The sequence below is a fragment of the Saccopteryx leptura genome, chromosome 10 (genome assembly GCF_036850995.1).
Source record: "Saccopteryx leptura isolate mSacLep1 chromosome 10, mSacLep1_pri_phased_curated, whole genome shotgun sequence".
In the NCBI taxonomy this organism is placed as follows: domain Eukaryota; kingdom Metazoa; phylum Chordata; class Mammalia; order Chiroptera; family Emballonuridae; genus Saccopteryx; species Saccopteryx leptura.
In genome coordinates, this window is record NC_089512.1 from 63,812,455 (window position 1) to 63,829,615 (window position 17,161).

At 39.7% G+C, this 17,161-nt stretch overlaps 1 protein-coding gene across 1 annotated transcript in view; it reads right to left on the reverse strand.

The window, feature by feature from the left end:
* Positions 1–3,965: 3,965 nt before the first annotated feature.
* The window catches only part of GXYLT2 (glucoside xylosyltransferase 2), a 105,905-nt gene continuing 92,709 nt past the window's right edge, over positions 3,966–17,161 (reverse strand). The window contains exon 7 of the mRNA XM_066352147.1: positions 3,966–4,708. Coding sequence (XP_066208244.1) covers positions 4,526–4,708 — 183 coding nt within the window. The 3' untranslated portion in view covers positions 3,966–4,525. The remainder of the gene's footprint in view (positions 4,709–17,161) is intronic.

Below are 17,161 nucleotides of genomic sequence, written 5' to 3' on the forward strand. Positions count from 1 at the left end.
GCACAACCAGACCAGAAAGATGCCTGCCCAATCTCAGTCAGGTCATTTTGTGATGGGGCATTGGAGGATGGAACTAACAAAATCTTCTAGAGAAAATATACTCAGCAGCTGCATGGGAAGTACTGTAGTCAGATTCTCCAGGGTCCCTTAGTCTGCGACTAATTTCAAGGCCAAGAATAGGGAAGAAACAAAATGATAGTTCAGAGGATTATAGCTAAAACATTAAAGAAAATCAGAAAAATTCAGGATTGTACAATAACAAGGAGAACTGTAGCTTCAATAGTATCTGGGTCTCCTAACATTAATCCTTCTCACAGACAATTTTTCATTAAGAAGGGAGTAAGACTCTTTCCAGGTCCTAGGGGAAGAGGGGGAGCCGATGGCTCCTCGGAAGGCAAGGGAGGAGGAAGAGGTGTTTTGTTCTAATTATGGGCCTCCTCAAATCTCATTGTTGCTGTAACTGGTGGTTCAGGTTGACTAGGCTGAGATTTTTCTTTTGCTTTCTGCTATCTTGTAAGAAGAGGGGAAAAAAACTTTAATCTTCATTCAAACCACCTTTTCAAAACTTTACCTGCTTGCTGCCATAATTCACAATCTAAGGTTCCCTCATGGGGGAACCATGGGCAGTGCTCTTGTACAGCAGCGTGGAGCAAGTGCTGTAAATTTCTAACAGAAATGCGCTGCTGCTAGGTGAGCTCCTGACCCACGAGGAAACCTCTCTCTAACCTACATGCCTCGGTCCTGTCCTCAAGGCGAGTAGGGATAGTTCCTTACCAGAATTCCCTGTAAGATGCGGCTGCTAAACTATACTTCACGCATGGATTCCACATAATCACATTGAGGGTCACCACTTGTACTCCTCCAGCCCACTGGGAACTACCAATGTCTCATGGAAAAAACCTACTCAAGACACAAATTTCTGTCAAGAGGAGAAGAGGGGGAGGTCTGCCAAGGGAAGCAAAAAAGACTTCCTGAATCTCCTTCTCCCTTAGCTTTTATTATCAGAAGCAGAACAGAGGTAACAGGATTACAGGGGAGGGAGATCAGGTGAAAGGGGAAGAATGATTAGTGGCCATTTTTCTGCCATGGAGAAAGGACTAAATTTGTCAGTACATTCTTTTCTTTTGCTAATTAACAAGCACAAAGGAAGGGGCAATCCAGAACCTCTAGGCTAATTTTCTAAAGCTTGTTCACATGCATTCCTTTGTGTCTGCACAAAGGTCACCCACTCATACTTTCTTGGTGTTTGCATCCAAGAGGCATTCACTCAGGGCTTTTAACTAAAGTTCTCTAATCCAAGGCATAGAGGGTTCAAGTTAAGTGGGTGATTCCCTACAATAAAGTATTATGCAAAATGCCCTTACGTTGATACCAGCTACATGAATAACTATGGATTAAGTCAGATCTCTTTGGGGAATAGAATATAGAATTTCCCATAGTATAGTTAGATAATAGGATCTGCCTGGTTCCTTGGCTAAAAGCTGGATGACCTTAGAAAAGAAAAAAAAAATTTTTTTTTTTTCATTTTTCTGAAGCTGGAAACGGGGAGGCAGTCATACAGACTCCCGCATGCGCCCGACCGGGATCCACCCGGCATGTCCACTAGGGGGCGATGCTCTGCCCCTCTGGGGCATCGCTCTGTTGCATCCAGAGCCATTCTAGCGCCTGAGGCAGACGCCACAGAGCCATCCCCAGCGCCTGGGCCACAGGAGGGGAAGAGAGAGACAGAGAGGAAGGAGAGGAGGAGGGGTGGAGAAGCAGATGGGCGCTTTTCCTGTGTGCCTTGGCCGGGAATCGAACCTGGGACTCCTGCACGCCAGGCTGATGCTCTACTGCTGAGCCAACCGGCCAGGGCCAAGAAAAAAAATTTTAAGAGATCTTTCTAAGTCTGGTAGAAAATTGAATATTCTTGCCAGTGAATCAGCTGAAGTATTTATGTTATATAGATTAAATTCAAAATTGTCCAAGAGTGGCCTGACCTGTGGTGGCACAGTGGATAAAGCATTGACCTGGAAATGCTGAGGTCGCCGGTTCAAAACCCTGGGCTTGCCTGGTCAAGGCACATATGGGAGTTGATGCTTCCAGCTCCTCCCCCCTTCTCTCTCTCTGTCTCTCTCTCCTCTCTTTCCCTCTCTGTCTCTCTCTCCTCTCTAAAAATGAATAAAAAAAAATTATTAAAAAAAAATTGTCCAAGAGTTTAACCTATTATAGTTTATACCTATTGATGATGTAAAAAATAAAATGTTTTTCTCTTTCTCTCTCTCCAACTCATTCTCCCTCTCTCTTCTCTCTAAAATCAATATAAAATCTTAAAAAAAATAAAATGTTTCTGCCTGTGGGCAAACACAAAATTCTATTTCTTTGCTAAACAAACTGTTTAGGTTTAACACAATCAATTTTATTTCAAAAGCTATGGTTATATACACATTTCTTATGATTTAGACATCCACACATCTAAATAAGTTTTCTTAGAAAAACACCCCCGGGTACACTTTATTCTTTAACACTGCACAGTTAGCTGAAATCTGAATGCTTCTAGATGTGCTTTAAATATAACACTGTAAACACCAAATTACTGATTCAAAAGAAGATATGCATTCCCATGTTTATTGTAGCATTGTTTACAATAGCCAAGATCTGGAAACAGCCCAAGTGCCCATCAGTGGCTGAGTGGATTAAAAAGCAATGGTACATATACACAATGGAATTCTATGCAGCTTTGAAAAAGAAGGAAATCTTACCTTTTGTGATGGCATTGATGGACCTGGAGATTATTATGCTAAATGAAATAAGCCAGGCAGAGAAAGAAAAATATCATATGGTCTCATTTATATGTGGAATCTAATGAACAAAGCGAACTGAAGAATGGAAAAGAGGCAGAGGCAGGATCACAGGGAACAGAGGAACAGCTGTCAGAGCAAAGGGGGATGAGGGGATAGGATCAGAGAAGGTGAAGGGATTAGTGACATTATAAATACATAACACATAGATACAGATAACAGGACAGCAAGTCTTAGAGGAAAGTGGGGAGGGGGGTGATGGGGGACAAGGGAATGGGGGTGGGAGAGTTATAATGAGTGGAACACTTGAATTCATGTTAACACAATAAATTAAAATTAATATTTAAAAAACCCACACTGTAACCATAATCATTTTGTCTAACCTGTTAGTCTCCTACATAAAATCTCAGCAGAGGGACCAGTTTTTATTCAGACTACATTTTTATTATTTATTAATTAATTTATTTATATTGCCCATTGATTTGAGAGGGGGGCAGGGAGGGGTGACAGAGAGAGAAAGAAAGAAAGAGAAGCATCAATTTGTTGTTTCATTTTTAGTTGTATACTCATTGGTTGCTTCTTGCATATGCTCTGACTGGTCAAACCTGCATCTTCAATGTGCTGGGAGGATTTTTTTACCTGACATACCAGCCAGGGCTCATGCATTACAATGCAAAAGACAACCAGCAAGTAAATATAGAAATGGGGGGGAGAGGAAATCTGCAAGGAACTAAATTAAAATAGAAATCCTTTCATTGATTGGTAGGATTATGGCTAATCTAATCTTGATTCTGATTCACTTAACTATACTGCTCACAAAAATTAGGGGATACATATTTCAAAATGAATATGAAGCTATAAAATATCCCCTAATTTTTATAAGCAGTATATATTTACTGAACTGTTTTTTTGTTTTTTTTTTGCATTTTTTTTTTTTTTTCCTGAAGCTGGAAACAGGGAGAGACAGTCAGACAGACTCCCGCATGCGCCCGACCAGGATCCACCCAGCACGCCCACCATGGGGCAACGCTCTGCCCACCAGGGGGCGATGCTCTGCCCATCCTGGGCATCGCCATGTTGCGACCAGAGCCACTCTAGCGCCTGGGGCAGGGGCCACAGAGCCATCCCCAGCGCCCGGGCCATCTTTGCTCCAATGGAGCCTTGGCTGCGGGAGGGGAAGAGAGAGACAGAGAGGAAGGTGCGGTGGAGGGGTGGAGAAGCAAATGGGCGCTTCTCCTGTGTGCCCTGGCCGGGAATCGAACCTGGGTCCTCTGCACGCTAGGCTGACGCTCTACCGCTGAGCCAACCGGCCAGGGCTACTGGACTGTTTTTAAATTTTGTTTTACAACAATCATGCATTAGTTTGATTACCAAGGTGTGGGGGAGCCAGTTGCATAGAAACAAGTGTAGGAATATAAGATGAATATCAGACACCACTTATATTGTTTCAGATGCTCTAACAGGAAGATTGACAAAGTGCCTTTTCACAGCTAACTCAACCTGTTTGAACAATGTTAAATGAATAATAATTTTTTTTTAAAAACCAGAGAGATAAATAGCATCTTAGAAAAAATTAAAGCATATTTCCTTATATGAGAAACTAACTTAACAACATTTAATAAGTCTTTTAAAACTCAATTGTCATGGAGCACCATTAAATAGTCACATAAAAAAAGATCCAGGCAGCTTAGAGATGACTATTTCTCATTCATGAGATGCCCATTGACTTGCAACAGATGAAATATTCAGCGCATATGGTTGGGGCCAACATGAATAATGACGTGTTTCTCATAAGCCCTTTTCATTGTTTTTTCAACTTGCTTCAGAAACACTTGTGGGATTCGTCCACATAATGTGTGCACAGTTTCCAAAAACTTCAGCTGAAGAGGGTAATACATGGATTGAAAGAGATTGTCTTGAAAGGGAAACTGAAAAATAATTTTTTTAAAAAGAAAAAAAGTTTATTTTAGTTACTAAAATGACATTTAAAATGCAAATAACTCATTAAGAAATATACTGTAAGCATACAGGCACAGGTTTGTATATATATAGTAGGAAGGAACTCTGAAGACACGGGTTTTTTAAAAAATTTTTAAAAAATAAAATTAAATTTAAAAGGGTGACATTGATCAGTAAGAGTACATAGGTTTCAGGTAAACATTTCTATAGCATTTGAACTATTGATTACGTTGTATACCCATCACCCAAAGTCAAAGCATTTCCCATCACCGTATATTTGTATCTCTTTGCTCCCTTCTCCCCACCCCCTCTCCTCCATCCTCTTCCAGCTACCCCTACCCCTGGTAACCACTTCACTTTTATCTATGTCCATGAGCCTCAGTTTTGTTTGGTTTTTATTTTTGAGCCTCAGTTTTATATCCCACCTATGTCTTAGCTTTTTCTTATTTACTTATTTCACTCAGTATAATGTTCTTAAGATCCATTCATGTTGTCATAAATGGCACAATGTCATCATTTCTGATGGCCAAGTAGTATTCCATTGTATATATGTACCACATCTTCTTTAATCAATCATCTGTTGAAGGACACTTTGGTTGTTTCCATATCTTGGCCACTGTGAATAATACTGCGATGAACATAGGAGTGTATGTGTCTTTACATACCAATGTTTTCAAGTTTTTTCGGTATATACGAAGTAGAGGGATTACTGGGTCATATGGTAGTCCTATTCTTAATTTTTTTTTTTTTTCTTTTCTTTTTTCATTTTTCTGAAGCTTGGAAACAGGGAGAGACAGTCAGACAGACTCCCGCATGTGCCCGACCGGGATCCACCCGGCACGCCCACCAGGGGCGACGCTCTGCCCACCAGGGGGCGATGCTCTGCCCATCCTGGGCGTCGCCATGTTGCGACCAGAGCCACTCTAGCGCCTGAGGCAGAGGCCACAGAGCCATCCCCAGCGCCCGGGCCATCTTTGCTCCAATGGAGCCTTGGCTGCGGGAGGGGAAGAGAGAGACAGAGAGGAAAGCGCGGCGGAGGGGTGGAGAAGCAAATGGGCACTTCTCCTGTGTGCCCTGGCCGGGAATCGAACCCGGGTCCTCCGCACGCTAGGCCGACGCTCTACCGCTGAGCCAACCGGCCAGGGCCTATTCTTAATTTTTTGAGGAACCACTATACTTTCTTCCATAGTAGTTGTACTAATAATTTACATTCCCACTCACAGTGAATGAGGGTTCCTTTTTCTCCACAGCCTCTTCAACACTTGTTATTACCTGTCTTGCCAGTAATAGCCAATCTAACAGGTGTAAGGTTGGTATCTCATTGTAGTATTGATTTGCATTTCTCTAATAGCTAGTGAAGATGAGCATCTTTTCATATATATGTTGTCCATATGTATGTCTTCTTGGGAGAAGTATCTGTTCCAATTCTCTCCCCATTTTTTGACCAGATTGTTTACTTGTCTGCACAGCAAAAGAAACTGACAACAAAACAAATAGACAGCCAACTAAATGAGACATGATATTTGCAAACCACCCAGCAGGTGTGTCCACGTTCTTTTTTTTTTTTTTTTAAAGATTTTATTTATTCATTATAGAGAGGGAAGAGAGAGAGAGAGAGAGAAGAGGGGAGGAGCTGGAAGCATCAACTCCCATATGTGCCTTGACCAGGCAAACCCAGGGTTTTGAACCAGCAACCTCAGCGTTTCCAGGTTGATGCTTTATCCACTGTGCCACCACAGGTCAGGCTTGTCCACGTTCTTGAGAGGAAGAGGTAAGGCAGAAAGTGTCTGTGAGCAAGGGATCAGCAGAAGAATGGCATAGTCGGGAATTTCTTTTTAAGTGTATCATGTGGTGTAGTATAGTTTGAGTGAGGGTGTGGGATCATAGACATGACCTCATGGTCATTGGCTTGAGCCCAAGGTCGCTGGCTTGAACAAGGGGTCACTCATTCTGCTGGAGTCCCCCAGTCAAAGCACATATGAGAAGCAATCAATGAACAAATAAAGTGACAAGACTACAAGCTAATGCTTCACATTTCTTCCCCTCTTGACTGTCTCTTTCTCTCTCTTTTTCTCTCTCTGTCTCACTAAAAAAATAAAAAACTGAGAAGGTGGAAATCATATCAAGCATCATCTGCACCTACAATGGCATGAAACTGGAAAGAAGAAAACTAAAAAATAGACAAACACACAAAGACTAAATAACATGTTGCTAAACAAGGAATGTGTTAATAATAAAACCAAAGAAGAAATCAAAAGATAACATGAGATGAATGAAAATGAAATCACAATGACCCAAAAATCCATAGAAAACAGCCAAAGCAATTCTAAGAGAGAAATTCATAGCAACACAGACTTACTTCAAAAAACAAGAGATATCCTAAATAAACAAGTTAACATTTCTCCTAAATGGACAAAAAGAAAAAACAAACAAAACCTTAAATGAGTACAAAGAAAAAAAGGTTAAAATCAGAGAGAAATAAACAAAATAGTCTAAAAACACAGTCCAAAAGAGCAATAAAACCAAGAGCTATTTCTTTGAAAAGATAAATAAGATTGATGAACCTTTAAACAGATTCATTAAGATGAAAAGAGAGAGGACTCAAATAAATAAAATCAGAGATGAAAGAAGTGGCAACTGACAGCAGAAGCATACAAATAATTATAAAAAAAATACCACAAATAATTTTTTCCCAACAAGTTGGACAATCTGGAAGAAATGGATGAATTCCTGGAAACATACAATCTTTCAATACTGAATCAAGAAGAAATAAAAAATTGAATAGATCAGTAATTACTAACTTCCAACAAACAAAGTCCTGGACCAAATGGCATCACAGCTGATTTTTACCAAAAAATTAACACCTAATTTTCTCAAACTATTTTTAAAAATTCAAGAGATGGTAAAGATATCAAACTCATTTTATGAGCCTGCATTGTCCTGAATCCAAAACCAGACAAAGACCTCACAAGAACAAAAAAAAATTATAGGCCAATATTCCCAATAAATATAGATGAAAAAAGTCTCAAAAAATATTAGCAAACTAAATTCAGCAATACATTAAAAAGATTAAACACCATGATCAAGGGGGATTTATTGCTAGGATGCAAGTTTGGTTCAATATCTGCAAATCAATTAATGTAATACACCACTTAAACAAAATAAAAGGTAAAAAATCATGTAATCATATCAATAGATTCAGAAAAAAACATTTGACAAATCCAGCATTCATTTAAGATTAAAATCTCTCAGAAAAGTGAAAACAGAGGAAAAGCATCTCAATACTATAAAGTCCATGTATGACAAACCCACAGCTAAACATCATATTCAATGGGGAAATGCTAAAAGCATTTTCCTTGAGATCAGGAACAAGACAAAGACGTCCCCTTTAACCACTTTTATTCAACATAGTATTAAAAGTCCTAGTCACAACAATCAGACAAAAATAAAATTCATCCGAATTAAAAAGTAAGAAGTAAAACTGTTATTTGCAGATGACATGACACTATATAGAGAGAGCACTAAAAATTTCCCCCCAATATTATTAGAACTGACAAATGAATTTAATAAAGTAGCAGGATACAAAATTAATATTCAGAAAGTGCTTGCATCTTTATACACCAATAATGAACTATCAGAAAGTGAAATTAAGACAATACAATTTTCTACTGCATCAAAAAAACAACAACCTAGGAATAAATTTAACCAAGGAGGTAAAAGACATTTGCTTTGAAAATTATAAGGCATTAAAAAAAATTATAAGGCATTAAAGAAAGGAATGAAGAAGATACAAATAAATGAAAGCATATTCCATGCTCATGGATAGGAAGAATCAACATCAATAAAATGTTCATACCACCCAAAGCAATCTATTGATTCAATGTAATACTTATCAAAATACCAACAGCATTTTTTTTTCTTTTTCTTTTTATTTTTTTTTTTTCTTTTTTGCATTTTTCCAAAGCTGGAAACGGGGAGGCAGTCAGACAGACTCCCGCATGCGCCCGACCGGGATCCACCCGGCATGCCCACCAGGGGGCGATGCTCTGCCCCTCTGGGGCATCGCTCTGTTGCATCCAGAGCCATTCTAAGGCCTGAGGCAGAGGCCACAGAGCCATCCTCAGTGCCCGGGCCATCTTTGCTCCAATGGAGCCTTGGCTGCGGGAGGGAAAGAGAGAGACAGAGAGAAAGGAGAGGGGGAGGGGTGGAGAAGCAGATGGGCGCTTCTCCTGTGTGCCCTGGCCGGGAATCGAACCCAGGACTCCTGCACGCCAGGCCGATGCTCTACCACTCAGCCATCCGGCCAGGGCAACAGCATTTTTCACAGACCTAAAACAAAATAATACTGAAATTTATAAAAACAAATAGCCAGAGCAATCTTGAGAAAAAAATAACAAAGTTGGAAGTATCATGCTACCTGATATAAACTTATATCATAAGTCTACAGCAGGGGTCCCCAAACTTTTTACACAGGGGGCCAGTTCACTGTCCCTCAGACTGTTGGAGGGCCAGACTATAAAAAAAACTATGAACAAATCCCTATGCACACTGCACATATCTTATTTTAAAGTAAAAAAAACAAAACGGGAAAAAATACAACATTTAAAATAAAGAACAAGTAAATTTAAATCAACAAACTGACCAGTATTTCAATGTGGGGCACTGCAGCTGCAGACCGGATGTGCATCATATGACGTGCTTCTGGAGCCATGATGCAAGCGTCCCGTGTCACCAGAAGTAGTACTGTACGTGAGCGACACCACGCTTTGCAGCGTCACCACATACAGTACTTCAGGAGCACAGGATGCATCCTGTGCTTCTCTCACTGACCACCAATGAAAGAGGTGCCCCTTCCGGAAGTGCGGCGGGGGCCAGATAAATGGCCTCAGGGGGCCGCATGCGGTCCGCGGGGCCGTAGTTTGGGGACCACTGGTCTATAGTAATTAAAACAGCAGGGTACTAGCATAAAAACAGAACATAGACAATGGAACAGAGTAGAGAGCCCAGAAGTAAACTCATGCTTAAATGGTCAATTAATATGATAAAGGAGGCAAAAATATACAATGGGGTAAAGACAATCTTTTCAATAAATGGTGTTCAGAAAACTGGACATAGCCTCAAAAAGACCTCATTCTTGAACCATATACAAAAATAAACCCAAAATGGATTAAATATTTATACATAAACCTCAAATCATAGAAATCCTAGAAGAAAAAATAGATAGGCAGGCAAATCTTCAATATTTCTTTTAGGAACCTCTTTTTTTTTTTTCATCTTTTGGAGCTAAGGAACCAAAAGAAAAGATAAACAATGGGACAGCATCCAACAAAAATGTTTCTGCACAGCAAAGGAAACTATCACAAAATGAAAAGACCAACTACTAAATGAAAGAATATATTTGCCAATGTGTAGCCAAAAGAGTTAATATCCAAAATATATGAAGAACTCATACAGGTTAACATCAAAACAAACAAACAAAAACCCCAAACAAACTAATTCAAAAATGGGTAAAAGACCTGAATAGACTTTTCTCCAAAGATTTCATATACATAGCCAATATACATATGAAAAAATTCTCATGCAAGAAAAAGCTCAAGTAAACAACTTAACCCTGCATCTAAAAGAATTTTAAAAAGAACAAAAAATAAAGCCCAGAGGAAGTAGAAGGAAGGAAATAATAAAGATCAGAACAGAAATAAATGACATAGAGCCTAAAAAAAAATAATAATAATACAAAAGATCAATGAAACCAAGAGCTGGTTCTCTAAGAAGGTAAACAAGATTGATGAACCTTTAACCATACTCATCAAAAAAAAAAAAAAAAAGAGAAAGGACTCAAATAAAATTAGAAATGAAAGTGGAGAAGTAACAACTGACACCACAGAAATATTGATAAAAAGGATTGCAAGAGAATACTACGAAGATCTGTATGCCAAAAAATTGGACAAACTCGGCAAATGGATACATTCTTAGAAACATACAATCTTCCAAAACTCAGTCTGGAAGAATCAGAAAACTTAGACCAATTACAAATAATGAAATTGAAACAGTTATCAAAAAACCTCCAGGAAATAAAAGTCCTGGATCAGATGGCTTCACAGTAGAATTTTACCAAATACTCAAAGAAGAACTAACACCTATACTTCTCAAGCTATTTTCAAAAATTCAAGAGAAGGGAAGACTTCCAAGTTCCTTTTATGAGGCAAGCATAGTCCTCATTCCAAAACCAGGTAAAGACACTACCAAGAAAAAAAACTATAGGCCAATATCCTTGATGAACATAGATGCTAAAATTCTCAACAAAATATCAGCAAACCGGATCCAGCAAAATATGAAAAAAATCATACATCATGATCAAGTGGGATTTATTCTGGGAAGGCAAGGCTGGTACAATGTTCGCAAATCAATGTGATTCATCACATAAACAAAAGGAAGGAGAAAAACCACATGATAATTTCAATAGATGCAGAAAAAGCATTTGATAAAATCCAGCACCCACTCATGATCAAAACTCTCAGCAAAGTGAGAATACAGGAAACATGCCTCAACATGATAAAGGCCATCTATGACAAACCCACAGCCAACATCATACTCAATTGGCAAAAATTAAAAGCAATCCCCTTAAGATCAGGAACAAGGCAGGGGTGCCCCCTTTCACCACTCTTATTCAACATAGTCCTGGAAGTCCTAGCCACAGCAATCAGACAAGAAGAAGAAATAAAAGGCCTCCAAATTGGAAAAGAAGAAGTAAAACTATTGTTATTTGCTGATGACATAATAGTGTACATAGAAAACCCTAAGGTCTCAGTCATAAAACTACTAGACCTGAAAAATGAATTCAGCAAGGTGACAGGATATAAAATTAATATTCAGAAATCAGTGCCTTTTTTTTTTTTTTTTGGTATTTTTTTCTGAAGCTGGAAACGGGGAGAGACAGACAGACTCTCGCATGCGCCCGACCGGGATCCACCCGGCACGCCCACCAGGGGGCGACGCTGTGCCGCGACCAGAGCCACTCTAGCACCTGGGGCAGAGGCCAAGGAGCCATCCCCAGCACCCGGGCCATCTTTGCTCCAGTGGAGCCTTGGCGGGGAAGAGAGAGACAGAGAGGAAGGAGGGGGGGGGGGTGGAGAAGCAAATGGGCACTTCTCCTATGTGCCCTGGCCGGGAATCGAACCTGGGTCCCCCGCACGCCAGGCTGACGCTCTACCGCTGAGCCAACCGGCCAGGGCCAGTGGCATTTTTATACACCAACAATAAACTGTCTGAAAGAGAAATTAAGAAAAACAATCCCCTTCACTATTGCAACAACAAAAAATAAAGTACCTAGGAGAAAATTTAACCAAGGAGGTAAAAGACTTGAACTTGGAAAATTATAAGACATTGAAAAAAGAAATCAAGGAAAATACAAATTAGTGTAACATATACCGTGTTCCTGGATAGGAAGAATAAACATCATTAAAATGTCTATGTTGCCTGACCTGTGGTCGCGCAGTGGGATAAAGCATCGACCTGGAACACTGAGGTTGCCGGTTCAAAACCCCGGGCTTGCCTGGTCAAGGCACATATGGGAGTTGATGCTTCCTGCTCCTCCTCTCTCTCTCTCTCTCTCTCTCTCTCTCTCTCTCCCTCTCTCTCTCTCTCTCTCTCTCTCCCCTCTCTCTAAAAATCAATAAATAATATATTTTTTAAAATGTCTATGTTACTCAAAGCAACCAATAAATTCAATGCAATTCTTATTAAAATACCAATGGCATACTTCAAAGATATAGAACAAATATTCCAAAAATTTATATGGAACCAAAAAAACACAACAAAACATGAATAGCTTCAGCAATCTTCAAAATGAAGAATCAAGTGGGAGGTATCAAACTTCCTGATATCAAGTTATACTACAAGGCCATTGTAATCAAAACAAGAACAGGCATCCAGATTAATGGAACAGAACAGAGAACCCAGAAATAAACCCACGCCTTTACTGTCAATCGGTATTTGACAAAAGAGGTAATAGCATACAATGGAGTAAAGACAGTCTCTTTAATAAACGATGTTGGATAAATTGAACAAGTACATGCAAAAAAATGAAACTAGACCACCAACTTACACTATTCACAAAAATAAACTCAAAATGGAAAAAAGTCTTAAATGTAAGTCGCAAGACCATAAACATCTCGGAAGAAATCATAGGCAGTAAACTCTCTGATATCTCTCATAACAATATTTTTGCTGATTTATCTCCACGGGTTAGTGAAATAAAGGACAGGATGAACAAATGGGACTATATCAAACTATAAAGCTTTTGCACAGCAAAAGACACCATTAACAAAATAAAAATACAACCCACACAATGGGAGAACATTTCAATAATTCGTCTGATAAGGGGTTAATAACCAAAATTTATTAAAAGACTTCTAAAACTCAACACCAGGAATGTAAACTATCCAATTAAAAAATGGGCAAAAGAACTGAATTGACACTTCTCCAAAGAGGACATACAGAGGGCCAATAATCATAAAAAACTTTTCAATGTCACTAATTATCAGAGAAATGCAAATTAAAACCACAATGAGATTCCACCTCACACCAGTCAGAATGGCACTCATTAACAAAACAACACACAATAAATGCTGGAGAGGGTGTGGAAAAAAGGGAACCCTCTTGCACTGCTGGTGGGAATGCAGACTTGTGCAGCCACTGTGGAGAACAGTATGGAGATTCCTCAAAAAACTAAAAATGGGGCCCTGGCCAGTTGGCTCAGTGGTAGAGCGTCAGCCTGGTGTGCAGGATTCCCGGGTTCGATTCCCGGCCAGGGCACACAGGAGAAGCACCCATTTGCTTCTCCACCCCTCCCCTTCTCCTTCCTCTCTGTCTCTCTCTTCCCCTCCGGCAGCCAAGGCTCCACTGGAGCAGGGTTTCCCCGGGTGCTGGGGATGGCTCTGTGGCCTCTGCCTCAGGCGCTAGAGTGGCTCTGGTTGCAGCAGAACAATGCCCCAAGATGGGCAGAGCATCGCCCCCTGGTGGGCGTGCTGGGTGGATCCTGGTCAAGCATATGCGGGAGTCTTTCTGACTTCCTCCCCGTTTCCAGCTTCGGAAAAAAAAACAAAACTTAAAAAAAAAATTAAAAATGGAACTGCCTTTTGACCCAGCCATCCCACTTTTAGGAATATATCCTAGGAATATCAAATCACTGAATCAAAGAAGATATGCACCCTCATGTTTATTGTAGCATTGTTTACAATAACCAAGATTTGGAGACAGCCCAAGTATCCATGAGGGGATGAGTGGATTATAAAGCCATGGTACATATACACAATGAAATACTACATGGCCATGAAAAAGAAGGAAATCTTACCTTTTGCGACAGCATGGATGGACCTGGAGATTATTATGCTAAGTGAAATAATCCAGGCAGAGAAAGACAAATATCATGATCTCACTTATATGTGGAATCTAATGAACAAAGTGAACTGAGGAATGGAATAGAGGCAGAACTGGGGTCATAGGGACCAGAGAAACAGCTGTAAGAGGCAACAAGATGAGGGGATGGGATCAGAGAAGGTTAAGGAATTAGTGAAATTATATATACATAACACAGAAATACACATAACAGGACAGCAAATGCCAGAGCAAATGGGGGAGGGAATTAGGGAAAGGGGACAAAGAGGGATATAAATAGGGACATAGGAGTGGGAGGGTGAGGATGTTATATTCAGTGGGACATTTGAATCCATGTAAACACAAATTAATAAAAATCTTTAAAAAAAGAAAAAAGTAAAGATACTTATCATCAGTAATCATAAGAGAAATACAAATTAAAACCACAATAAAATATCACCTCATACCAGTCAGAATGGCTAGCATCAATAAATAATCAATTTTTGGCAAAGATGTGAAGGAAAGGGAATGCTAATGAACTGTTGGTGGAATTTCAAATTGGTGCAGCCACTATGGAAAACAGTATGGAGGTTCCTCAAAAAATTTAAAAATAGAACTACCTTATGACCCAGCAATTATACTTCTGGGTATTTATCCAAAGAAATTCAAAACATTATTAAGATATATGCACTCCTATGTTCATTGGAGTATCTTTACAATAGCCAGGATGTGGAAGCAAGCTAAATATCTGTCATTAGATGACTGGAGAAAGAAGGTGGAGTATATATATACTATGGAATATTACTTGGCCGTGAAAAAGAGTGAAAACTTACCATTTATGACAACATAGATGGACTTAGAGGATATTATGCTATGTGGAATATATCAGATTGGGAAAGACAATTACAGTATTATTTCACTTATATGTGTGGAATCTAAAAAATAAAATAAATGAACAAAACAGAAACAGGGCCCGGGCCAGTTGGCTCAGTGGTGGAGCATCGGCCTGGCGTGCAGGAGTCCCGGGTTCAATTCCCGGCCAGGGCACACAGGAGAAGTGCCCTTCTGCTTCTTCACCCCTCCCCCTCTCCTTCCTCTCTGTCTCTCTTCCCCTCCCGCAGCCAAGGCTCCATTGGGGCAAAGTTGGCCCGGGCGCTGAGGATGGCTCCATAGCCTCTGCCTCAGGCGCTAGAATGGCTCTGGTTGCAACAGAACGATGCCCCGGATGGGCAGAGCATCGCCCCCTGGTGGGCATGCCAGGTGGATCCCGGTCGGGTGCATGAGGGAGTCTGTCTGACTGCCTCCCCGTTTCCAACTTCAGAAAAAATAAAAAACAAACAAAAAAACCCAACCAGAAACAGACTCATAGCGAACAAACTGATGGTTGCCAGTTAGGAGAAGGGCTGAAGGTCTGGGTGAAAAATGTAAAGGGATTGAAAAGTATAAATTAGTTATTACAAGATAGTCACAGGAATGTAAGGTATAGCTAATATAGTCAATAATATTGTAGTAAATATTCATCATGTCAGGTGGGTTCTAGACTTCTCAGTGCTCTCACTTTGTAAATAATATAAATTTCTAACAAGTATGCTATACACCTGAAACTGAAATAATGTTAACAGTAATTGAAAAGTAAAAATAAATAATTAAAAAACTTTAGTTTATAAATTAAGCACAGTAAGAAATTAACAATAATAATAAAATAGAACAATTATAACAATATACTCTAATAACTGGGATGGCTACTAAGTGACTAATGAGTTGGTGACATGCAAGAGTTCATCATGTTACTCAGAAAGGCATGCAATTAAAAACATAAATTACTTATTTTTGAAATTTTTCATTTAATCTTTTTGAACTGTGATTGACTGCCAGTAACTACAACCACAGAAAGTGAAACTGCAAATAAGGAGCGACTACTATATAAGAACAAACAGAGTATATATAGGATTCAGTACTATCTACAGTTTAAGGGATCCACTTGGTTCTTGTAAAGTATTGTCCATGGATATGGGTGGACTACTGTACTAGCAGGCAGTACTGTATATGATTGTAGGTGGTGAACCTCAAAGTAAGGGTATTTCAGTCTTTCCATTTACTTCAGAAAGATAGTTCATGTACTGTATTTTCCCATGTATAAGATGCACCTTAATTTTGGGGCCCGAAATTTAAAAAAAGATGTATTACATAAAGTTATTGAACTCAAGTTTTATTCATCATAAAATTTATACAACATCTCATCACTGTCAAAATTCCCATTCATTAGCTTGTCCTCATCTGTGTCTGATGACGAATCACTGTCTTCAACAATGAGCACAAAAACAAGCAAAAAAAGGCAGGAAATGCAAGTAAAAAATCTAAAACCACTGTATAAAAAGCACCCGGTTTTTAGACCCCAAATTTTTTAAAAAATGGTGCATTTTATACATGGGGAGATACAGTATATTTTTAAGTTTTCCTCAACATTTGCTAATCAATCTCTTCAAGGGTAGTAAGAGGCGGCCTTGAAGAGTGCAGTTCCATGCCAAAATCCTATGTGTGATCTCTCTGACCCAACAGTACACAATCATAAGGCTTCCTGATAGGCCTCTGGGAAAGGCTGCCCTCCTCATACCAAACTTGGCACAGAAGCAGTGCACTATATTTTCCTTGAGGGTGTTGCAAACATACTCAATTCCTACTCCCATGTTCTGTGTATTTGCATTCCTGTCCCATGCACCTCCATTTGGAGGTCTTCTTGTGGGGATCAGTGAGAAGAGGTTACCTTTCTATTCCTCTTTCCTTTCCTTCTCATCCATCCTCTCCTGGCTTAGTGGTCCATAAAATTGCAGGAGCCTTGAGATGATTCCTGTTTTTATGCTGCATCCAATTGACAATTCCCACCCAGTACTCTTTGAAGGGTAAAAATGGAACACTGAACACTGAGAACCTGGTGCTTCTCTTTCCCTTTTGCTTGTGCTGTTGTAGTACATAAAGACTTGATTGTTATTTTCAATATGGCTCCTTGTCCTAATCGACCACCTCCACACCTAATTGCTCAACAGGGT